At 56.6% G+C, this 21467-nt stretch overlaps 1 protein-coding gene across 9 annotated transcripts in view; it reads right to left on the bottom strand.

Annotated features, from left to right (window-relative positions):
• Positions 1–21467, bottom strand: part of LOC135513336 (sex comb on midleg-like protein 2) — a 62949-nt gene that overhangs the window by 12231 nt on the left and 29251 nt on the right. For all 9 annotated transcript variants that reach the window (XM_064936261.1, XM_064936262.1, XM_064936264.1 and 6 more), the window contains 2 exons: positions 21108–21351; positions 4391–4765 (listed from right to left, as the gene is read on the bottom strand). In XM_064936261.1, coding sequence (XP_064792333.1) covers positions 4391–4765; positions 21108–21351 — 619 coding nt within the window. The remainder of the gene's footprint in view (positions 1–4390; positions 4766–21107; positions 21352–21467) is intronic.

Below are 21467 nucleotides of genomic sequence, written 5' to 3'. Positions count from 1 at the left end.
GCAGGTTAGAGAGGCGGGCTGCAGCAGGTTAGAGGGGCGGGCTGCAGCAGGTTAGAGGGGCGGGCTGCAGCAGGTTAGAGAGGCGGGCTGCAGCAGGTTAGAGAGGCGGGCTGCAGCAGGTTAGAGAGGCGGGCTGCAGCAGGTTAGAGAGGCGGGCTGCAGCAGGTTAGAGAGGCGGGCTGCAGCAGGGTTAGAGAGGCGGGCTGCAGCAGGTTAGAGAGGCGGGCTGCAGCTGGTTAGAGGGGCGGGCTGCAGCTGGTTAGAGAGGCGGGCTGCAGCAGGTTAGAGAGGCGGGCTGCAGCAGGTTAGAGAGGCGGGCTGCAGCAGGTTAGAGGGGCGGGCTGCAGCAGGTTAGAGGGGCGGGCTGCAGCTGGTTAGAGGGGCGGGCTGCAGCAGGTTAGAGGGGCGGGCTGCAGCAGGTTAGAGGGGCGGGCTGCAGCAGGTTAGAGGGGCGGGCTGCAGCTGGTTAGAGGGGCGGGCTGCAGCTGGTTAGAGGGGCGGGCTGCAGCTGGTTAGAGGGGCGGGCTGCAGCTGGTTAGAGGGGCGGGCTGCAGCTGGTTAGAGGGGCGGGCTGCAGCTGGTTAGAGGGGCGGGCTGCAGCTGGTTAGAGGGGCGGGCTGCAGCTGGTTAGAGGGCGGGCTGCAGCTGGTTAGAGGGGCGGGCTGCAGCTGGTTAGAGGGCGGGCTGCAGCTGGTTAGAGGGGCGGGCTGCAGCAGGTTAGAGAGGCGGGCTGCAGCTGGTTAGAGGGGCGGGCTGCAGCAGGTTAGAGAGGCGGGCTGCAGCAGGTTAGAGGGGCGGGCTGCAGCTGGTTAGAGGGGCGGGCTGCAGCAGGTTACAGAGGCGGGCTGCAGCAGGTTAGAGAGGCGGGCTGCAGCAGGTTAGAGAGGCGGGCTGCAGCAGGTTAGAGAGGCGGGCTGCAGCAGGTTAGAGAGGCGGGCTGCAGCTGGTTAGAGAGGCGGGCTGCAGCAGGTTAGAGAGGCGGGCTGCAGCAGGTTAGAGGGGTGGGCTGCAGCTGGTTAGAGGGGCGGGCTGCAGCAGGTTACAGAGGCGGGCTGCAGCAGGTTAGAGAGGCGGGCTGCAGCAGGTTAGAGAGGCGGGCTGCAGCAGGTTAGAGAGGCGGGCTGCAGCAGGTTAGAGAGGCGGGCTGCAGCTGGTTAGAGAGGCGGGCTGCAGCTGGTTAGAGAGGCGGGCTGCAGCAGGTTAGAGAGGCGGGCTGCAGCTGGTTAGAGGGACGGGCTGCAGCAGGTTAGAGAGGCGGGCTGCAGCAGGTTAGAGGGGCGGGCTGCAGCAGGTTAGAGAGGCGGGCTGCAGCTGGTTAGAGGGGCGGGCTGCAGCAGGTTAGAGAGGCGGGCTGCAGCAGGTTAGAGAGGCGGGCTGCAGCAGGTTAGAGAGGCGGGCTGCAGCAGGTTAGAGAGGCGGGCTGCAGCAGGTTAGAGAGGCGGGCTGCAGCAGGTTAGAGAGGCGGGCTGCAGCAGGTTAGAGAGGCGGGCTGCAGCAGGTTAGAGAGGCGGGCTGCAGCAGGTTAGAGAGGCGGGCTGCAGCAGGTTAGAGAGGCGGGCTGCAGCAGGTTAGAGAGGCGGGCTGCAGCAGGTTAGAGGGGCGGGCTGCAGCAGGTTAGAGAGGCGGGCTGCAGCAGGTTAGAGAGGCGGGCTGCAGCAGGTTAGAGAGGCGGGCTGCAGCAGGTTAGAGAGGCGGGCTGCAGCAGGTTAGAGAGGCGGGCTGCAGCAGGTTAGAGAGGCGGGCTGCAGCAGGTTAGAGGGGCGGGCTGCAGCTGGTTAGAGGGGCGGGCTGCAGCTGGTTAGAGAGGCGGGCTGCAGCAGGTTACAGAGGCGGGCTGCAGCAGGTTAGAGAGGCGGGCTGCAGCAGGTTAGAGAGGCGGGCTGCAGCAGGTTAGAGAGGCGGGCTGCAGCAGGTTAGAGAGGCGGGCTGCAGCTGGTTAGAGAGGCGGGCTGCAGCAGGTTAGAGAGGCGGGCTGCAGCTGGTTAGAGGGACGGGCTGCAGCAGGTTAGAGAGGCGGGCTGCAGCAGGTTAGAGGGGCGGGCTGCAGCAGGTTAGAGAGGCGGGCTGCAGCTGGTTAGAGGGGCGGGCTGCAGCAGGTTAGAGAGGCGTGCTGCAGCAGGTTAGAGAGGCGGGCTGCAGCAGGTTAGAGAGGCGGGCTGCAGCAGGTTAGAGAGGCGGGCTGCAGCAGGTTAGAGAGGCGGGCTGCAGCAGGTTAGAGAGGCGGGCTGCAGCAGGTTAGAGAGGCGGGCTGCAGCAGGTTAGAGAGGCGGGCTGCAGCAGGTTAGAGAGGCGGGCTGCAGCAGGTTAGAGAGGCGGGCTGCAGCAGGTTAGAGGGGCGGGCTGCAGCAGGTTAGAGGGCGGGCTGCAGCAGGTTAGAGAGGCGGGCTGCAGCAGGTTAGAGAGCGGGCTGCAGCAGGTTAGAGAGGCGGGCTGCAGCAGGTTAGAGAGGCGGGCTGCAGCAGGTTAGAGAGGCGGGCTGCAGCAGGTTAGAGAGGCGGGCTGCAGCAGGTTAGAGAGGCGGGCTGCAGCTGGTTAGAGGGGCGGGCTGCAGCTGGTTAGAGGGCGGGCTGCAGCAGGTTAGAGAGGCGGGCTGCAGCAGGTTAGAGAGGCGGGCTGCAGCAGGTTAGAGAGGCGGGCTGCAGCAGGTTAGAGAGGCGGGCTGCAGCAGGTTAGAGAGGCGGGCTGCAGCAGGTTAGAGAGGCGGGCTGCAGCAGGTTAGAGAGGCGGGCTGCAGCAGGTTAGAGGCGGGCTGCAGCAGGGGCGGGCTGCAGCAGGTTAGAGAGGCGGGCTGCAGCAGGTTAGAGAGGCGGGCTGCAGCAGGTTAGAGAGGCGGGCTGCAGCAGGTTAGAGAGGCGGGCTGCAGCAGGTTAGAGAGGCGGGCTGCAGCAGGTTAGAGAGGCGGGCTGCAGCTGGTTAGAGGGGCGGGCTGCAGCTGGTTAGAGAGGCGGGCTGCAGCAGGTTACAGAGGCGGGCTGCAGCAGGTTAGAGAGGCGGGCTGCAGCAGGTTAGAGAGGCGGGCTGCAGCAGGTTAGAGAGGCGGGCTGCAGCAGGTTAGAGAGGCGGGCTGCAGCTGGTTAGAGAGGCGGGCTGCAGCAGGTTAGAGAGGCGGGCTGCAGCTGGTTAGAGGGACGGGCTGCAGCAGGTTAGAGAGGCGGGCTGCAGCAGGTTAGAGGGGCGGGCTGCAGCAGGTTAGAGAGGCGGGCTGCAGCTGGTTAGAGGGGCGGGCTGCAGCAGGTTAGAGAGGCGGGCTGCAGCAGGTTAGAGAGGCGGGCTGCAGCAGGTTAGAGAGGCGGGCTGCAGCAGGTTAGAGAGGCGGGCTGCAGCAGGTTAGAGAGGCGGGCTGCAGCAGGTTAGAGAGGCGGGCTGCAGCAGGTTAGAGAGGCGGGCTGCAGCAGGTTAGAGAGGCGGGCTGCAGCAGGTTAGAGAGGCGGGCTGCAGCAGGTTAGAGAGGCGGGCTGCAGCAGGTTAGAGGGGCGGGCTGCAGCAGGTTAGAGAGGCGGGCTGCAGCAGGTTAGAGAGGCGGGCTGCAGCAGGTTAGAGAGGCGGGCTGCAGCAGGTTAGAGAGGCGGGCTGCAGCAGGTTAGAGAGGCGGGCTGCAGCAGGTTAGAGAGGCGGGCTGCAGCTGGTTAGAGGGGCGGGCTGCAGCTGGTTAGAGAGGCGGGCTGCAGCAGGTTAGAGAGGCGGGCTGCAGCAGGTTAGAGAGGCGGGCTGCAGCAGGTTAGAGAGGCGGGCTGCAGCAGGTTAGAGAGGGCGGGCTGCAGCAGGTTAGAGGGGCGGGCTGCAGCAGGTTAGAGGGCGGGCTGCAGCAGGTTAGAGGGGCGGGCTGCAGCAGGTTAGAGGGGCGGGCTGCAGCTGGTTAGAGGGGCGGGCTGCAGCTGGTTAGAGGGGCGGGCTGCAGCTGGTTAGAGGGGCGGGCTGCAGCTGGTTAGAGGGGCGGGCTGCAGCTGGTTAGAGGGCGGGCTGCAGCTGGTTAGAGGGGCGGGCTGCAGCTGGTTAGAGGGGCGGGCTGCAGCTGGTTAGAGGGGCGGGCTGCAGCTGGTTAGAGGGGCGGGCTGCAGCTGGTTAGAGGGGCGGGCTGCAGCTGGTTAGAGGGGCGGGCTGCAGCTGGTTAGAGGGGCGGGCTGCAGCAGGTTAGAGAGGCGGGCTGCAGCTGGTTAGAGGGGCGGGCTGCAGCAGGTTAGAGGGGCGGGCTGCAGCAGGTTAGAGGGGTGGGCTGCAGCTGGTTAGAGGGGCGGGCTGCAGCAGGTTAGAGGGGTGGGCTGCAGCTGGTTAGAGGGGCGGGCTGCAGCTGGTTAGAGGGGCGGGCTGCAGCTGGTTAGAAGGGCGGGCTGCAGCTGGTTAGAGAGGCGGGCTGCAGCTGGTTAGAGAGGTGGGCTGTCGTCAAGTTTACCTGTAGAGACCACAGAGCTGAAGAGGTCCTGTTGACCCCCTGACAGCTTGGCATCCGCAGCGCCTGAAGACATTACGTTCTGGAGCACCTTGGGCTTCCTCTTGCTGCCAGGTTTAGGGCCTCTCTTCTTGTGAGGCCTGGGAGCCAGCAGTGAGTTAGAGGTTGGAGCCGTGCCGTTCTGAGCAGCAGCTGCCTCTGCTACAGCCTTCAGCAGGGCGATGGTCTCACTCTTGGGGCGCCGCCCCCGCACCCCCTTCCTGACAGGCAGCGGGGGCAGGGGGCTGGGAAGCCGGAAGGGCACAGGCATGGATCTACGGCTAGGCTTGGAGGGGATGTGGGCTGCTGTTAGGACATGCAGGTTCTTTGGCAGGTTGACTGGAAAAACAACAGAGGGATTATAAGTTTTCAGTGCAACAGACATGGAGGGTTACGCTGGGATACAGCCTCTACACTGGCTGAGGAGTTACGCTGGGATACAGCCTCTACACTGGCTGAGAAAGGAGAGTTACGCTGGGATACAGCCTCTACACTGGCTGAGAAAGGAGAGTTACGCTGGGATACAGCCTCTACAATGGCTGAGAGAGGAGAGTTACGCTGGGATACAGCCTCTACACTGGCTGAGAGAGGAGAGTTACGCTGGACTACAGCCTCTACACTGGCTGAGAAAGGAGAGTTACGCTGGGATACAGCCTCTACACTGGCTGAGAAAGGAGAGTTACGCTGGGATACAGCCTCTACACTGGCTGAGAAAGGAGAGTTACGCTGGGATACAGCCTCTACAATGGCTGAGAGAGGAGAGTTACGCTGGGATACAGCCTCTACACTGGCTGAGGAGTTACGCTGGGATACAGCCTCTACACTGGCTGAGAAAGGAGAGTTACGCTGGGATACAGCCTCTACACTGGCTGAGAGAGGAGGGTTACGCTGGGATACAGCCTCTACACTGGCTGAGAAAGGAGAGTTACGCTGGGATACAGCCTCTACACTGGCTGAGAAAGGAGAGTTACGCTGGGATACAGCCTCTACACTGGCTGAGGAGTTACGCTGGGATACAGCCTCTACACTGGCTGAGGAGTTACGCTGGGATACAGCCTCTACACTGGCTGAGAAAGGAGAGTTACGCTGGGATACAGCCTCTACACTGGCTGAGAAAGGAGAGTTACGCTGGGATACAGCCTCTACAATGGCTGAGAGAGGAGAGTTACGCTGGGATACAGCCTCTACACTGGCTGAGGAGTTACGCTGGGATACAGCCTCTACACTGGCTGAGAAAGGAGAGTTACGCTGGGATACAGCCTCTACACTGGCTGAGAGAGGAGGGTTACGCTGGGATACAGCCTCTACACTGGCTGAGGAGTTACGCTGGGATACAGCCTCTACACTGGCTGAGGAGTTACGCTGGGATACAGCCTCTACACTGGCTGAGAAAGGAGAGTTACGCTGGGATACAGCCTCTACACTGGCTGAGAAAGGAGAGTTACGCTGGGATACAGCCTCTACACTGGCTGAGAAAGGAGAGTTACACTGGCTGGGATACAGCCTCTACAATGGCTGAGAGAGGAGAGTTACGCTGGGATACAGCCTCTACACTGGCTGAGGAGTTACAGCTGGGATTACAGCCTCTACACTGGCTGAGAAAGGAGAGTTACGCTGGGATACAGCCTCTACACTGGCTGAGGAGTTACGCTGGGATACAGCCTCTACACTGGCTGAGGAGTTACGCTGGGATACAGCCTCTACACTGGCTGAGAAAGGAGAGTTACGCTGGACTACAGCCTCTACACTGGCTGAGAGAGGAGAGTTACGCTGGACTACAGCCTCTACACTGGCTGAGAAAGGAGAGTTACGCTGGGATACAGCCTCTACACTGGCTGAGAAAGGAGAGTTACGCTGGGATACAGCCTCTACACTGGCTGAGAGAGGAGAGTTACACTGGCTGGGATACAGCCTCTACACTGGCTGAGAGAGGAGAGTTACGCTGGGATACAGCCTCTACACTGGCTGAGAGAGGGAGAGTTACGCTGGGATACAGCCTCTACACTGGCTGAGAGAGGAGAGTTACGCTGGACTACAGCCTCTACACTGGCTGAGAAAGGAGAGTTACGCTGGGATACAGCCTCTACACTGGCTGAGAAAGGAGAGTTACGCTGGGATACAGCCTCTACACTGGCTGAGAGAGGAGAGTTACGCTGGACTACAGCCTCTACACTGGCTGAGAGAGGAGAGTTACGCTGGGATACAGCCTCTACACTGGCTGAGAGAGGAGAGTTACGCTGGGATACAGCCTCTACACTGGCTGAGGAGTTACGCTGGGATACAGCCTCTACACTGGCTGAGAAAGGAGAGTTACGCTGGGATACAGCCTCTACACTGGCTGAGAAAGGAGAGTTACGCTGGGATACAGCCTCTACAATGGCTGAGAGAGGAGAGTTACGCTGGGATACAGCCTCTACACTGGCTGAGAGAGGAGAGTTACGCTGGGATACAGCCTCTACACTGGCTGAGAGAGGAGAGTTACGCTGGGATACAGCCTCTACACTGGCTGAGAAAGGAGAGTTACATTGGGATACAGCCTCTACACTGGCTGAGGAGTTACGCTGGGATACAGCCTCTACACTGGCTGAGAGAGGAGAGTTACGCTGGGATACAGCCTCTACACTGGCTGAGAGAGGAGAGTTACGCTGGACTACAGCCTCTACACTGGCTGAGAAAGGAGAGTTACGCTGGGATACAGCCTCTACACTGGCTGAGAGAGGAGAGTTACGCTGGGATACAGCCTCTACACTGGCTGAGAAAGGAGAGTTACGCTGGGATACAGCCTCTACACTGGCTGAGAGAGGAGAGTTACGCTGGGATACAGCCTCTACACTGGCTGAGAGAGGAGAGTTACGCTGGGATACAGCCTCTACACTGGCTGAGAGAGGAGAGTTACGCTGGGATACAGCCTCTACACTGGCTGAGGAGTTACGCTGGGATACAGCCTCTACACTGGCTGAGAGAGGAGAGTTGCGCTGGACTACAGCCTCTACACTGGCTGAGAGAGGAGAGTTACGCTGGGATACAGCCTCTACACTGGCTGAGAGAGGAGAGTTACGCTGGGATACAGCCTCTACACTGGCTGAGGAGTTACGCTGGACTACAGCCTCTACACTGGCTGAGAAAGGAGAGTTACGCTGGGATACAGCCTCTACACTGGCTGAGAGAGGAGAGTTACGCTGGGATACAGCCTCTACACTGGCTGAGAGAGGAGAGTTACGCTGGACTACAGCCTCTACACTGGCTGAGAAAGGAGAGTTACGCTGGGATACAGCCTCTACACTGGCTGAGAGAGGAGAGTTACGCTGGGATACAGCCTCTACACTGGCTGAGAGAGGAGAGTTACGCTGGGATACAGCCTCTACACTGGCTGAGAGAGGAGAGTTACGCTGGGATACAGCCTCTACACTGGCTGAGAAAGGAGTGTTACGCTGGGATACAGCCTCTACACTGGCTGAGAGAGGAGAGTTACGCTGGGATACAGCCTCTACACTGGCTGAGAGAGGAGAGTTACGCTGGGATACAGCCTCTACACTGGCTGAGAGAGGAGTGTTACGCTGGACTACAGCCTCTACACTGGCTGAGAGAGGAGAGTTACGCTGGGATACAGCCTCTACACTGGCTGAGAGAGGAGAGTTACGCTGGACTACAGCCTCTACACTGGCTGAGAAAGGAGAGTTACGCTGGGATACAGCCTCTACACTGGCTGAGAAAGGAGAGTTACGCTGGGATACAGCCTCTACACTGGCTGAGGGAGGAGAGTTACGCTGGGATACAGCCTCTACACTGGCTGAGAAAGGAGAGTTACGCTGGGATACAGCCTCTACACTGGCTGAGAGAGGAGAGTTACGCTGGGATACAGCCTCTACACTGGCTGAGAAAGGAGAGTTACGCTGGGATACAGCCTCTACACTGGCTGAGAGAGGAGAGTTACGCTGGGATACAGCCTCTACACTGGCTGAGGAGTTACGCTGGGATACAGCCTCTACACTGGCTGAGAAAGGAGAGTTACGCTGGGATACAGCCTCTACACTGGCTGAGAGAGGAGAGTTACGCTGGGATACAGCCTCTACACTGGCTGAGAGAGGAGAGTTACGCTGGGATACAGCCTCTACACTGGCTGAGAGAGGAGAGTTACGCTGGGATACAGCCTCTACACTGGCTGAGAGAGGAGAGTTACGCTGGGATACAGCCTCTACACTGGCTGAGAGAGGAGAGTTACGCTGGGATACAGCCTCTACACTGGCTGAGAGAGGAGGGTTACGCTGGGATACAGCCTCTACACTGGCTGAGAGAGGAGAGTTACGCTGGGATACAGCCTCTACACTGGCTGAGGAGTTACGCTGGGATACAGCCTCTACACTGGCTGAGAGGAGAGTTACGCTGGACTACAGCCTCTACACTGGCTGAGAAAGGAGAGTTACGCTGGGATACAGCCTCTACACTGGCTGAGAGAGGAGAGTTACGCTGGGATACAGCCTCTACACTGGCTGAGAAAGGAGAGTTACGCTGGGATACAGCCTCTACACTGGCTGAGGAGTTACGCTGGGATACAGCCTCTACACTGGCTGAGGAGTTACGCTGGGATACAGCCTCTACACTGGCTGAGAGAGGAGAGTTACGCTGGGATACAGCCTCTACACTGGCTGAGAGAGGAGAGTTACGCTGGGATACAGCCTCTACACTGGCTGAGGAGTTACGCTGGGATACAGCCTCTACACTGGCTGAGAAAGGAGAGTTACGCTGGGATACAGCCTCTACACTGGCTGAGGAGTTACGCTGGGATACAGCCTCTACACTGGCTGAGGAGTTACGCTGGGATACAGCCTCTACACTGGCTGAGAAAGGAGAGTTACGCTGGGATACAGCCTCTACACTGGCTGAGGAGTTACGCTGGGATACAGCCTCTACACTGGCTAAGAGAGGAGGGTTACGCTGGGATACAGCCTCTACACTGGCTGAGAGAGGAGAGTTACGCTGGGATACAGCCTCTACACTGGCTGAGAGAGGAGAGTTACGCTGGGATACAGCCTCTACACTGGCTGAGAGGAGAGTTACGCTGGGATACAGCCTCTACACTGGCTGAGAAAGGAGAGTTACGCTGGGATACAGCCTCTACACTGGCTGAGAGAGGAGAGTTACGCTGGGATACAGCCTCTACACTGGCTGAGAGAGGAGAGTTACGCTGGGATACAGCCTCTACACTGGCTGAGAGAGGAGAGTTACGCTGGGATACAGCCTCTACACTGGCTGAGAGAGGAGAGTTACGCTGGGATACAGCCTCTACACTGGCTGAGAGAGGAGAGTTACGCTGGGATACAGCCTCTACACTGGCTGAGAGAGGAGAGTTACGCTGGGATACAGCCTCTACACTGGCTGAGAGAGGAGAGTTACGCTGGGATACAGCCTCTACACTGGCTGAGAGAGGAGAGTTACGCTGGGATACAGCCTCTACACTGGCTGAGAGAGGAGAGTTACGCTGGGATACAGCCTCTACACTGGCTGAGAAAGGAGAGTTACGCTGGGATACAGCCTCTACACTGGCTGAGAAAGGAGAGTTACGCTGGGATACAGCCTCTACACTGGCTGAGAGAGGAGAGTTACGCTGGGATACAGCCTCTACACTGGCTGAGAGAGGAGAGTTACGCTGGGATACAGCCTCTACACTGGCTGAGAGAGGAGAGTTACGCTGGGATACAGCCTCTACACTGGCTGAGAGAGGAGAGTTACGCTGGGATACAGCCTCTACACTGGCTGAGGAGTTACGCTGGGATACAGCCTCTACACTGGCTGAGGAGTTACGCTGGGATACAGCCTCTACACTGGCTGAGGAGTTACGCTGGGATACAGCCTCTACACTGGCTACGGATACAGCCTTACACTGGCTGGGATTACGCAGCCTCTACACTGGCTGAGAGAGGAGAGTTACACTGGCTGGGATACAGCCTCTACACTGGCTGAGAGAGGAGAGTTACGCTGGGATACAGCCTCTACACTGGCTGAGGAGTTACGCTGGGATACAGCCTCTACACTGGCTGAGAAAGGAGAGTTACGCTGGGATACAGCCTCTACACTGGCTGAGGATTACGCTGGGATACAGCCTCTACACTGGCTGAGAAGGAGAGTTACGCTGGGATACAGCCTCTACACTGGCTGAGAGAGGAGGGTTACGCTGGGATACAGCCTCTACACTGGCTGAGAAAGGAGTGGGGATACAGCCTCTACACTGGCTGAGAAAGGAGAGTTACGCTGGGATACAGCCTCTACACTGGCTGAGGAGTTACGCTGGGATACAGCCTCTACACTGGCTGAGGAGTTACGCTGGGATACAGCCTCTACACTGGCTGAGAGAGGAGAGTTACGCTGGGATACAGCCTCTACACTGGCTGAGAAAGGAGAGTTACGCTGGGATACAGCCTCTACACTGGCTGAGAAAGGAGAGTTACGCTGGGATACAGCCTCTACACTGGCTGAGAAAGAGTTACGCTGGGATACAGCCTCTACACTGGCTGAGGAGTTACGCTGGGATACAGCCTCTACACTGGCTGAGAAAGGAGAGTTACGCTGGGATACAGCCTCTACACTGGCTGAGGAGTTACGCTGGGATACAGCCTCTACACTGGCTGAGAGAGGAGAGTTACGCTGGGATACAGCCTCTACACTGGCTGAGAGAGGAGAGTTACGCTGGGATACAGCCTCTACACTGGCTGAGAGAGGAGAGTTACGCTGGGATACAGCCTCTACACTGGCTGAGAGAGGAGAGTTACGCTGGGATACAGCCTCTACACTGGCTGAGGAGTTACGCTGGGATACAGCCTCTACACTGGCTGAGAAAGGAGAGTTACGCTGGGATACAGCCTCTACACTGGCTGAGGAGTTACGCTGGGATACAGCCTCTACACTGGCTGAGAGAGGAGAGTTACGCTGGGATACAGCCTCTACACTGGCTGAGTGAGGAGAGTTACGCTGGGATACAGCCTCTACACTGGCTGAGAGAGGAGTGTTACGCTGGACTACAGCCTCTACACTGGCTGAGAGAGGAGAGTTACGCTGGGATACAGCCTCTACACTGGCTGAGAGAGGAGAGTTACGCTGGGATACAGCCTCTACACTGGCTGAGAGAGGAGAGTTACGCTGGGATACAGCCTCTACACTGGCTGAGGAGTTACGCTGGGATACAGCCTCTACACTGGCTGAGAAAGGAGAGTTACGCTGGGATACAGCCTCTACACTGGCTGAGAAAGGAGAGTTACGCTGGGATACAGCCTCTACACTGGCTGAGAGAGGAGAGTTACGCTGGGATACAGCCTCTACACTGGCTGAGAGAGGAGAGTTACGCTGGGATACAGCCTCTACACTGGCTGAGAAAGGAGTGTTACGCTGGGATACAGCCTCTACACTGGCTGAGAGAGGAGAGTTACGCTGGGATACAGCCTCTACACTGGCTGAGGAGTTACGCTGGGATACAGCCTCTACACTGGCTGAGAAAGGAGAGTTACGCTGGGATACAGCCTCTACACTGGCTGAGAGAGGAGAGTTACGCTGGGATACAGCCTCTACACTGGCTGAGAGAGGAGAGTTACGCTGGGATACAGCCTCTACACTGGCTGAGAGAGGAGTGTTACGCTGGACTACAGCCTCTACACTGGCTGAGAGAGGAGAGTTACGCTGGGATACAGCCTCTACACTGGCTGAGAGAGGAGAGTTACGCTGGACTACAGCCTCTACACTGGCTGAGAAAGGAGAGTTACGCTGGGATACAGCCTCTACACTGGCTGAGGGAGGAGAGTTACGCTGGGATACAGCCTCTACACTGGCTGAGAAAGGAGAGTTACGCTGGGATACAGCCTCTACACTGGCTGAGAGAGGAGAGTTACGCTGGGATACAGCCTCTACACTGGCTGAGAGAGGAGAGTTACGCTGGGATACAGCCTCTACACTGGCTGAGAAAGGAGAGTTACGCTGGGATACAGCCTCTACACTGGCTGAGAGAGGAGAGTTACGCTGGGATACAGCCTCTACACTGGCTGAGAGAGGAGAGTTACGCTGGGATACAGCCTCTACACTGGCTGAGGAGTTACGCTGGGATACAGCCTCTACACTGGCTGAGAAAGGAGAGTTACGCTGGGATACAGCCTCTACACTGGCTGAGAAAGGAGAGTTACGCTGGGATACAGCCTCTACACTGGCTGAGAGAGGAGAGTTACGCTGGGATACAGCCTCTACACTGGCTGAGAAAGGAGTGTTACGCTGGGATACAGCCTCTACACTGGCTGAGAGAGGAGAGTTACGCTGGGATACAGCCTCTACACTGGCTGAGGAGTTACGCTGGGATACAGCCTCTACACTGGCTGAGAAAGGAGAGTTACACTGGGATACAGCCTCTACACTGGCTGAGAGAGGAGAGTTACGCTGGGATACAGCCTCTACACTGGCTGAGAGAGGAGAGTTACGCTGGGATACAGCCTCTACACTGGCTGAGAGAGGAGGGTTACGCTGGGATACAGCCTCTACACTGGCTGAGAGAGGAGAGTTACGCTGGGATACAGCCTCTACACTGGCTGAGAGAGGAGGGTTACGCTGGGATACAGCCTCTACACTGGCTGAGAAAGGAGTGTTACGCTGGGATACAGCCTCTACACTGGCTGAGAGAGGAGAGTTACGCTGGGATACAGCCTCTACACTGGCTGAGAAAGGAGAGTTACGCTGGGATACAGCCTCTACACTGGCTGAGGAGTTACGCTGGGATACAGCCTCTACACTGGCTGAGGAGTTACGCTGGGATATAGCCTCTACACTGGCTGAGAGAGGAGAGTTACGCTGGGATACAGCCTCTACACTGGCTGAGGAGTTACGCTGGGATACAGCCTCTACACTGGCTGAGAGAGGAGAGTTACGCTGGGATACAGCCTCTACACTGGCTGAGAGAGGAGAGTTACGCTGGGATACAGCCTCTACACTGGCTGAGAGAGGAGAGTTACGCTGGGATACAGCCTCTACACTGGCTGAGAGAGGAGAGTTACGCTGGACTACAGCCTCTACACTGGCTGAGAAAGGAGAGTTACGCTGGGATACAGCCTCTACACTGGCTGAGAGAGGAGAGTTACGCTGGGATACAGCCTCTACACTGGCTGAGAGAGGAGAGTTACGCTGGGATACAGCCTCTACACTGGCTGAGGAGTTACGCTGGGATACAGCCTCTACACTGGCTGAGAAAGGAGAGTTACGCTGGGATACAGCCTCTACACTGGCTGAGAAAGGAGAGTTACGCTGGGATACAGCCTCTACACTGGCTGAGAGAGGAGAGTTACGCTGGGATACAGCCTCTACACTGGCTGAGAGAGGAGAGTTACGCTGGGATACAGCCTCTACACTGGCTGAGAAAGGAGTGTTACGCTGGGATACAGCCTCTACACTGGCTGAGAGAGGAGAGTTACGCTGGGATACAGCCTCTACACTGGCTGAGGAGTTACGCTGGGATACAGCCTCTACACTGGCTGAGAAAGGAGAGTTACGCTGGGATACAGCCTCTACACTGGCTGAGAGAGGAGAGTTACGCTGGGATACAGCCTCTACACTGGCTGAGAGAGGAGAGTTACGCTGGGATACAGCCTCTACACTGGCTGAGAGAGGAGTGTTACGCTGGACTACAGCCTCTACACTGGCTGAGAGAGGAGAGTTACGCTGGGATACAGCCTCTACACTGGCTGAGAGAGGAGAGTTACGCTGGACTACAGCCTCTACACTGGCTGAGAAAGGAGAGTTACGCTGGGATACAGCCTCTACACTGGCTGAGGGAGGAGAGTTACGCTGGGATACAGCCTCTACACTGGCTGAGAAAGGAGAGTTACGCTGGGATACAGCCTCTACACTGGCTGAGAGAGGAGAGTTACGCTGGGATACAGCCTCTACACTGGCTGAGAGAGGAGAGTTACGCTGGGATACAGCCTCTACACTGGCTGAGAAAGGAGAGTTACGCTGGGATACAGCCTCTACACTGGCTGAGAGAGGAGAGTTACGCTGGGATACAGCCTCTACACTGGCTGAGAGAGGAGAGTTACGCTGGGATACAGCCTCTACACTGGCTGAGGAGTTACGCTGGGATACAGCCTCTACACTGGCTGAGAAAGGAGAGTTACGCTGGGATACAGCCTCTACACTGGCTGAGAGAGGAGAGTTACGCTGGGATACAGCCTCTACACTGGCTGAGAAAGGAGTGTTACGCTGGGATACAGCCTCTACACTGGCTGAGAGAGGAGAGTTACGCTGGGATACAGCCTCTACACTGGCTGAGGAGTTACGCTGGGATACAGCCTCTACACTGGCTGAGAAAGGAGAGTTACACTGGGATACAGCCTCTACACTGGCTGAGAGAGGAGAGTTACGCTGGGATACAGCCTCTACACTGGCTGAGAGAGGAGGGTTACGCTGGGATACAGCCTCTACACTGGCTGAGAGAGGAGAGTTACGCTGGGATACAGCCTCTACACTGGCTGAGAGAGGAGGGTTACGCTGGGATACAGCCTCTACACTGGCTGAGAAAGGAGTGTTACGCTGGGATACAGCCTCTACACTGGCTGAGAGAGGAGAGTTACGCTGGGATACAGCCTCTACACTGGCTGAGAAAGGAGAGTTACGCTGGGATACAGCCTCTACACTGGCTGAGGAGTTACGCTGGGATACAGCCTCTACACTGGCTGAGGAGTTACGCTGGGATATAGCCTCTACACTGGCTGAGAGAGGAGAGTTACGCTGGGATACAGCCTCTACACTGGCTGAGGAGTTACGCTGGGATACAGCCTCTACACTGGCTGAGAGAGGAGAGTTACGCTGGGATACAGCCTCTACACTGGCTGAGAGAGGAGAGTTACGCTGGGATACAGCCTCTACACTGGCTGAGAGAGGAGAGTTACGCTGGGATACAGCCTCTACACTGGCTGAGAGAGGAGAGTTACGCTGGACTACAGCCTCTACACTGGCTGAGAAAGGAGAGTTACGCTGGGATACAGCCTCTACACTGGCTGAGAGAGGAGAGTTACGCTGGGATACAGCCTCTACACTGGCTGAGGAGTTACGCTGGACTACAGCCTCTACACTGGCTGAGAAAGGAGAGTTACGCTGGGATACAGCCTCTACACTGGCTGAGAGAGGAGAGTTACGCTGGGATACAGCCTCTACACTGGCTGAGAGAGGAGAGTTACGCTGGACTACAGCCTCTACACTGGCTGAGAAAGGAGAGTTACGCTGGGATACAGCCTCTACACTGGCTGAGAGAGGAGAGTTACGCTGGGATACAGCCTCTACACTGGCTGAGAGAGGAGAGTTACGCTGGGATACAGCCTCTACACTGGCTGAGAGAGGAGAGTTACGCTGGGATACAGCCTCTACACTGGCTGAGAAAGGAGTGTTACGCTGGGATACAGCCTCTACACTGGCTGAGAGAGGAGAGTTACGCTGGGATACAGCCTCTACACTGGCTGAGAGAGGAGAGTTACGCTGGGATACAGCCTCTACACTGGCTGAGAGAGGAGTGTTACGCTGGACTACAGCCTCTACACTGGCTGAGAGAGGAGAGTTACGCTGGGATACAGCCTCTACACTGGCTGAGAGAGGAGAGTTACGCTGGACTACAGCCTCTACACTGGCTGAGAAAGGAGTTACGCTGGGATACAGCCTCTACACTGGCTGAGGGAGGAGAGTTACGCTGGGATACAGCCTCTACACTGGCTGAGAAAGGAGAGTTACGCTGGGATACAGCCTCTACACTGGCTGAGAGAGGAGAGTTACGCTGGGATACAGCCTCTACACTGGCTGAGAGAGGAGAGTTACGCTGGGATACAGCCTCTACACTGGCTGAGGAGTTACGCTGGGATACAGCCTCTACACTGGCTGAGAGAGGAGAGTTACGCTGGGATACAGCCTCTACACTGGCTGAGAAAGGAGAGTTACGCTGGGATACAGCCTCTACACTGGCTGAGAGAGGAGAGTTACGCTGGGATACAGCCTCTACACTGGCTGAGAGAGGAGAGTTACGCTGGGATACAGCCTCTACACTGGCTGAGGAGTTACGCTGGGATACAGCCTCTACACTGGCTGAGAAAGGAGAGTTACGCTGGGATACAGCCTCTACACTGGCTGAGAGAGGAGAGTTACGCTGGGATACAGCCTCTACACTGGCTGAGAGAGGAGAGTTACGCTGGGATACAGCCTCTACACTGGCTGAGAGAGGAGAGTTACGCTGGGATACAGCCTCTACACTGGCTGAGAAAGGAGTGTTACGCTGGGATACAGCCTCTACACTGGCTGAGAGAGGAGAGTTACGCTGGGATACAGCCTCTACACTGGCTGAGGAGTTACGCTGGGATACAGCCTCTACACTGGCTGAGAAAGGAGAGTTACGCTGGGATACAGCCTCTACACTGGCTGAGAGAGGAGAGTTACGCTGGGATACAGCCTCTACACTGGCTGAGAGAGGAGAGTTACGCTGGGATACAGCCTCTACACTGGCTGAGAGAGGAGTGTTACGCTGGACTACAGCCTCTACACTGGCTGAGAGAGGAGAGTTACGCTGGGATACAGCCTCTACACTGGCTGAGAGAGGAGAGTTACGCTGGACTACAGCCTCTACACTGGCTGAGAAAGGAGAGTTACGCTGGGATACAGCCTCTACACTGGCTGAGGGAGGAGAGTTACGCTGGGATACAGCCTCTACACTGGCTGAGAAAGGAGAGTTACGCTGGGATACAGCCTCTACACTGGCTGAGAGAGGAGAGTTACGCTGGGATACAGCCTCTACACTGGCTGAGAGAGGAGAGTTACGCTGGGATACAGTCTCTACACTGGCTGAGAAAGGAGAGTTACGCTGGGATACAGCCTCTACACTGGCTGAGAGAGGAGAGTTACGCTGGGATACAGCCTCTACACTGGCTGAGAGAGGAGAGTTACGCTGGGATACAGCCTCTACACTGGCTGAGGAGTTACGCTGGGATACAGCCTCTACACTGGCTGAGAAAGGAGAGTTACGCTGGGATACAGCCTCTACACTGGCTGAGAGAGGAGAGTTACGCTGGGATACAGCCTCTACACTGGCTGAGAGAGGAGAGTTACGCTGGGATACAGCCTCTACACTGGCTGAGAGAGGAGAGTTACGCTGGGATACAGCCTCTACACTGGCTGAGAAAGGAGTGTTACGCTGGGATACAGCCTCTACACTGGCTGAGAGAGGAGAGTTACGCTGGGATACAGCCTCTACACTGGCTGAGGAGTTACGCTGGGATACAGCCTCTACACTGGCTGAGAAAGGAGAGTTACGCTGGGATACAGCCTCTACACTGGCTGAGAGAGGAGAGTTACGCTGGGATACAGCCTCTACACTGGCTGAGAGAGGAGAGTTACGCTGGGATACAGCCTCTACACTGGCTGAGAGAGGAGGGTTACGCTGGGATACAGCCTCTACACTGGCTGAGAGAGGAGAGTTACGCTGGGATACAGCCTCTACACTGGCTGAGAGAGGAGGGTTACGCTGGGATACAGCCTCTACACTGGCTGAGAAAGGAGTGTTACGCTGGGATACAGCCTCTACACTGGCTGAGAGAGGAGAGTTACGCTGGGATACAGCCTCTACACTGGCTGAGAAAGGAGAGTTACGCTGGGATACAGCCTCTACACTGGCTGAGGAGTTACGCTGGGATACAGCCTCTACACTGGCTGAGGAGTTACGCTGGGATATAGCCTCTACACTGGCTGAGAGAGGAGAGTTACGCTGGGATACAGCCTCTACACTGGCTGAGAAAGGAGAGTTACGCTGGGATACAGCCTCTACACTGGCTGAGGAGTTACGCTGGGATACAGCCTCTACACTGGCTGAGAAAGGAGAGTTACGCTGGGATACAGCCTCTACACTGGCTGAGGAGTTACGCTGGGATACAGCCTCTACACTGGCTGAGAGAGGAGAGTTACGCTGGGATACAGCCTCTACACTGGCTGAGAGAGGAGAGTTACGCTGGGATACAGCCTCTACACTGGCTGAGAGAGGAGAGTTACGCTGGGATACAGCCTCTACACTGGCTGAGAGAGGAGAGTTACGCTGGGATACAGCCTCTACACTGGCTGAGGAGTTACGCTGGGATACAGCCTCTACACTGGCTGAGAAAGGAGAGTTACGCTGGGATACAGCCTCTACACTGGCTGAGGAGTTACGCTGGGATACAGCCTCTACACTGGCTGAGAGAGGAGAGTTACGCTGGGATACAGCCTCTACACTGGCTGAGTGAGGAGAGTTACGCTGGGATACAGCCTCTACACTGGCTGAGAGAGGAGAGTTACGCTGGGATACAGCCTCTACACTGGCTGAGGAGTTACGCTGGGATACAGCCTCTACACTGGCTGAGAAAGGAGAGTTACGCTGGGATACAGCCTCTACACTGGCTGAGAGAGGAGGGTTACGCTGGGATACAGCCTCTACACTGGCTGAGAGAGGAGAGTTACGCTGGGATACAGCCTCTACACTGGCTGAGGAGTTACGCTGGGATACAGCCTCTACACTGGCTGAGGAGTTACGCTGGGATATAGCCTCTACACTGGCTGAGAGAGGAGAGTTACGCTGGGATACAGCCTCTACACTGGCTGAGAAAGGAGAGTTACGCTGGGATACAGCCTCTACACTGGCTGAGAAAGGAGAGTTACGCTGGGATACAGCCTCTACACTGGCTGAGGAGTTACGCTGGGATACAGCCTCTACACTGGCTGAGAAAGGAGAGTTACGCTGGGATACAGCCTCTACACTGGCTGAGGAGTTACGCTGGGATACAGCCTCTACACTGGCTGAGAGAGGAGAGTTACGCTGGGATACAGCCTCTACACTGGCTGAGAGAGGAGAGTTACGCTGGGATACAGCCTCTACACTGGCTGAGAGAGGAGAGTTACGCTGGGATACAGCCTCTACACTGGCTGAGAGAGGAGAGTTACGCTGGGATACAGCCTCTACACTGGCTGAGAGAGGAGAGTTACGCTGGGATACAGCCTCTACACTGGCTGAGGAGTTACGCTGGGATACAGCCTCTACACTGGCTGAGAAAGGAGAGTTACGCTGGGATACAGCCTCTACACTGGCTGAGGAGTTACGCTGGGATACAGCCTCTACACTGGCTGAGAGAGGAGAGTTACGCTGGGATACAGCCTCTACACTGGCTGAGTGAGGAGAGTTACGCTGGGATACAGCCTCTACACTGGCTGAGAGAGGAGAGTTACGCTGGGATACAGCCTCTACACTGGCTGAGGAGTTACGCTGGGATACAGCCTCTACACTGGCTGAGAAAGGAGAGTTACGCTGGGATACAGCCTCTACACTGGCTGAGAGAGGAGGGTTACGCTGGGATACAGCCTCTACACTGGCTGAGAGAGGAGAGTTACGCTGGGATACAGCCTCTACACTGGCTGAGAGAGGAGAGTTACGCTGGGATACAGCCTCTACACTGGCTGAGGAGTTACGCTGGGATACAGCCTCTACACTGGCTGAGGAGTTACGCTGGGATACAGCCTCTACACTGGCTGAGGAGTTACGCTGGGATACAGCCTCTACACTGGCTGAGAGAGGAGAGTTACGCTGGGATACAGCCTCTACACTGGCTGAGAGAGGAGTGTTACGCTGGACTACAGCCTCTACACTGGCTGAGAGAGGAGTGTTACGCTGGACTACAGCCTCTACACTGGCTGAGAAAGGAGAGTTACGCTGGGATACAGCCTCTACACTGGCTGAGAGAGGAGTGTTACGCTGGACTACAGCCTCTACACTGGCTGAGAGAGGAGAGTTACGCTGGGATACAGCCTCTACACTGGCTGAGAGAGGAGTGTTACGCTGGACTACAGCCTCTACACTGGCTGAGAGAGGAGAGTTACGCTGGGATACAGCCTCTACACTGGCTGAGAGAGGAGAGTTACGCTGGGATACAGCCTCTACACTGGCTGAGAGAGGAGTGTTACGCTGGACTACAGCCTCTACACTGGCTGAGAGAGGAGAGTTACGCTGGGATACAGCCTCTACACTGGCTGAGAGAGGAGAGTTACGCTGGACTACAGCCTCTACACTGGCTGAGAGAGGAGAGTTACGCTGGACTACAGCCTCTACACTGGCTGAGAGAGGAGAGTTACGCTGGGATACAGCCTCTACAGTGGCTGAGAGGAGAGTTACGCTGGGATACAGCCTCTACACTGGCTGAGAGAGGAGTGTTACGCTGGACTACAGCCTCTACACTGGCTGAGAGAGGAGAGTTACGCTGGACTACAGCCTCTACACTGGCTGAGGAGTTACGCTGGGATACAGCCTCTACACTGGCTGAGAGGAGAGTTACGCTGGGATACAGCCTCTACACTGGCTGAGAGAGGAGTGTTACGCTGGACTACAGCCTCTACACTGGCTGAGAGAGGAGAGTTACGCTGGGATACAGCCTCTACACTAATAATGAAGTGTAGACTATGAACCAGACCTGTATCAAGTGGATTACCTACTACACTTTGGAAATAAGTAGATTTAATAACTCTTCCATGGTTCATCCTATGTAATGTCTTTGTACTTGTACATTGTTTTAAACTCTTCAAGATTTTGTTCCACCAAAATCAATCTATAAATCCATCCACCAACCAACCAATCAAATGAACAGGATGAAGACAGGACTCCACTCACCACTGTTGCCAGGCTTCTGCAGGCTGTGTTTGGTAACGGAGCACCATCCAACAGGGAAGAGATCTCTAGAGTGGTGTTGACACCAGTAGTCAAACGCCCCCCTCCACCCGTCAAACATCACAAACACTTCCTCTCCCTTCACCTCTCCGATGGTAGCAGGGCAGATGAGGTAGGGGTTCTTCTTATCTACTGCTTCCAGCTTCATCCCTGGCTTAAAGTTATTCTGGGACAGTGGTGTAGGCTCCTACACAGACACACAAAGAGAGACAAACACAGAGAGAGAGAAATACAATGACACACACATAGAGAAAGAGAGAGAGAGAGCAGTGAGCACAGCCTTGCCATTGAGAAGGGTAGACA

Source organism: Oncorhynchus masou, chromosome 24 (genome assembly GCF_036934945.1).
Source record: "Oncorhynchus masou masou isolate Uvic2021 chromosome 24, UVic_Omas_1.1, whole genome shotgun sequence".
Lineage (NCBI taxonomy): Eukaryota > Metazoa > Chordata > Actinopteri > Salmoniformes > Salmonidae > Oncorhynchus > Oncorhynchus masou.
This window is presented reverse-complemented; position numbering and strand designations above follow the sequence as displayed.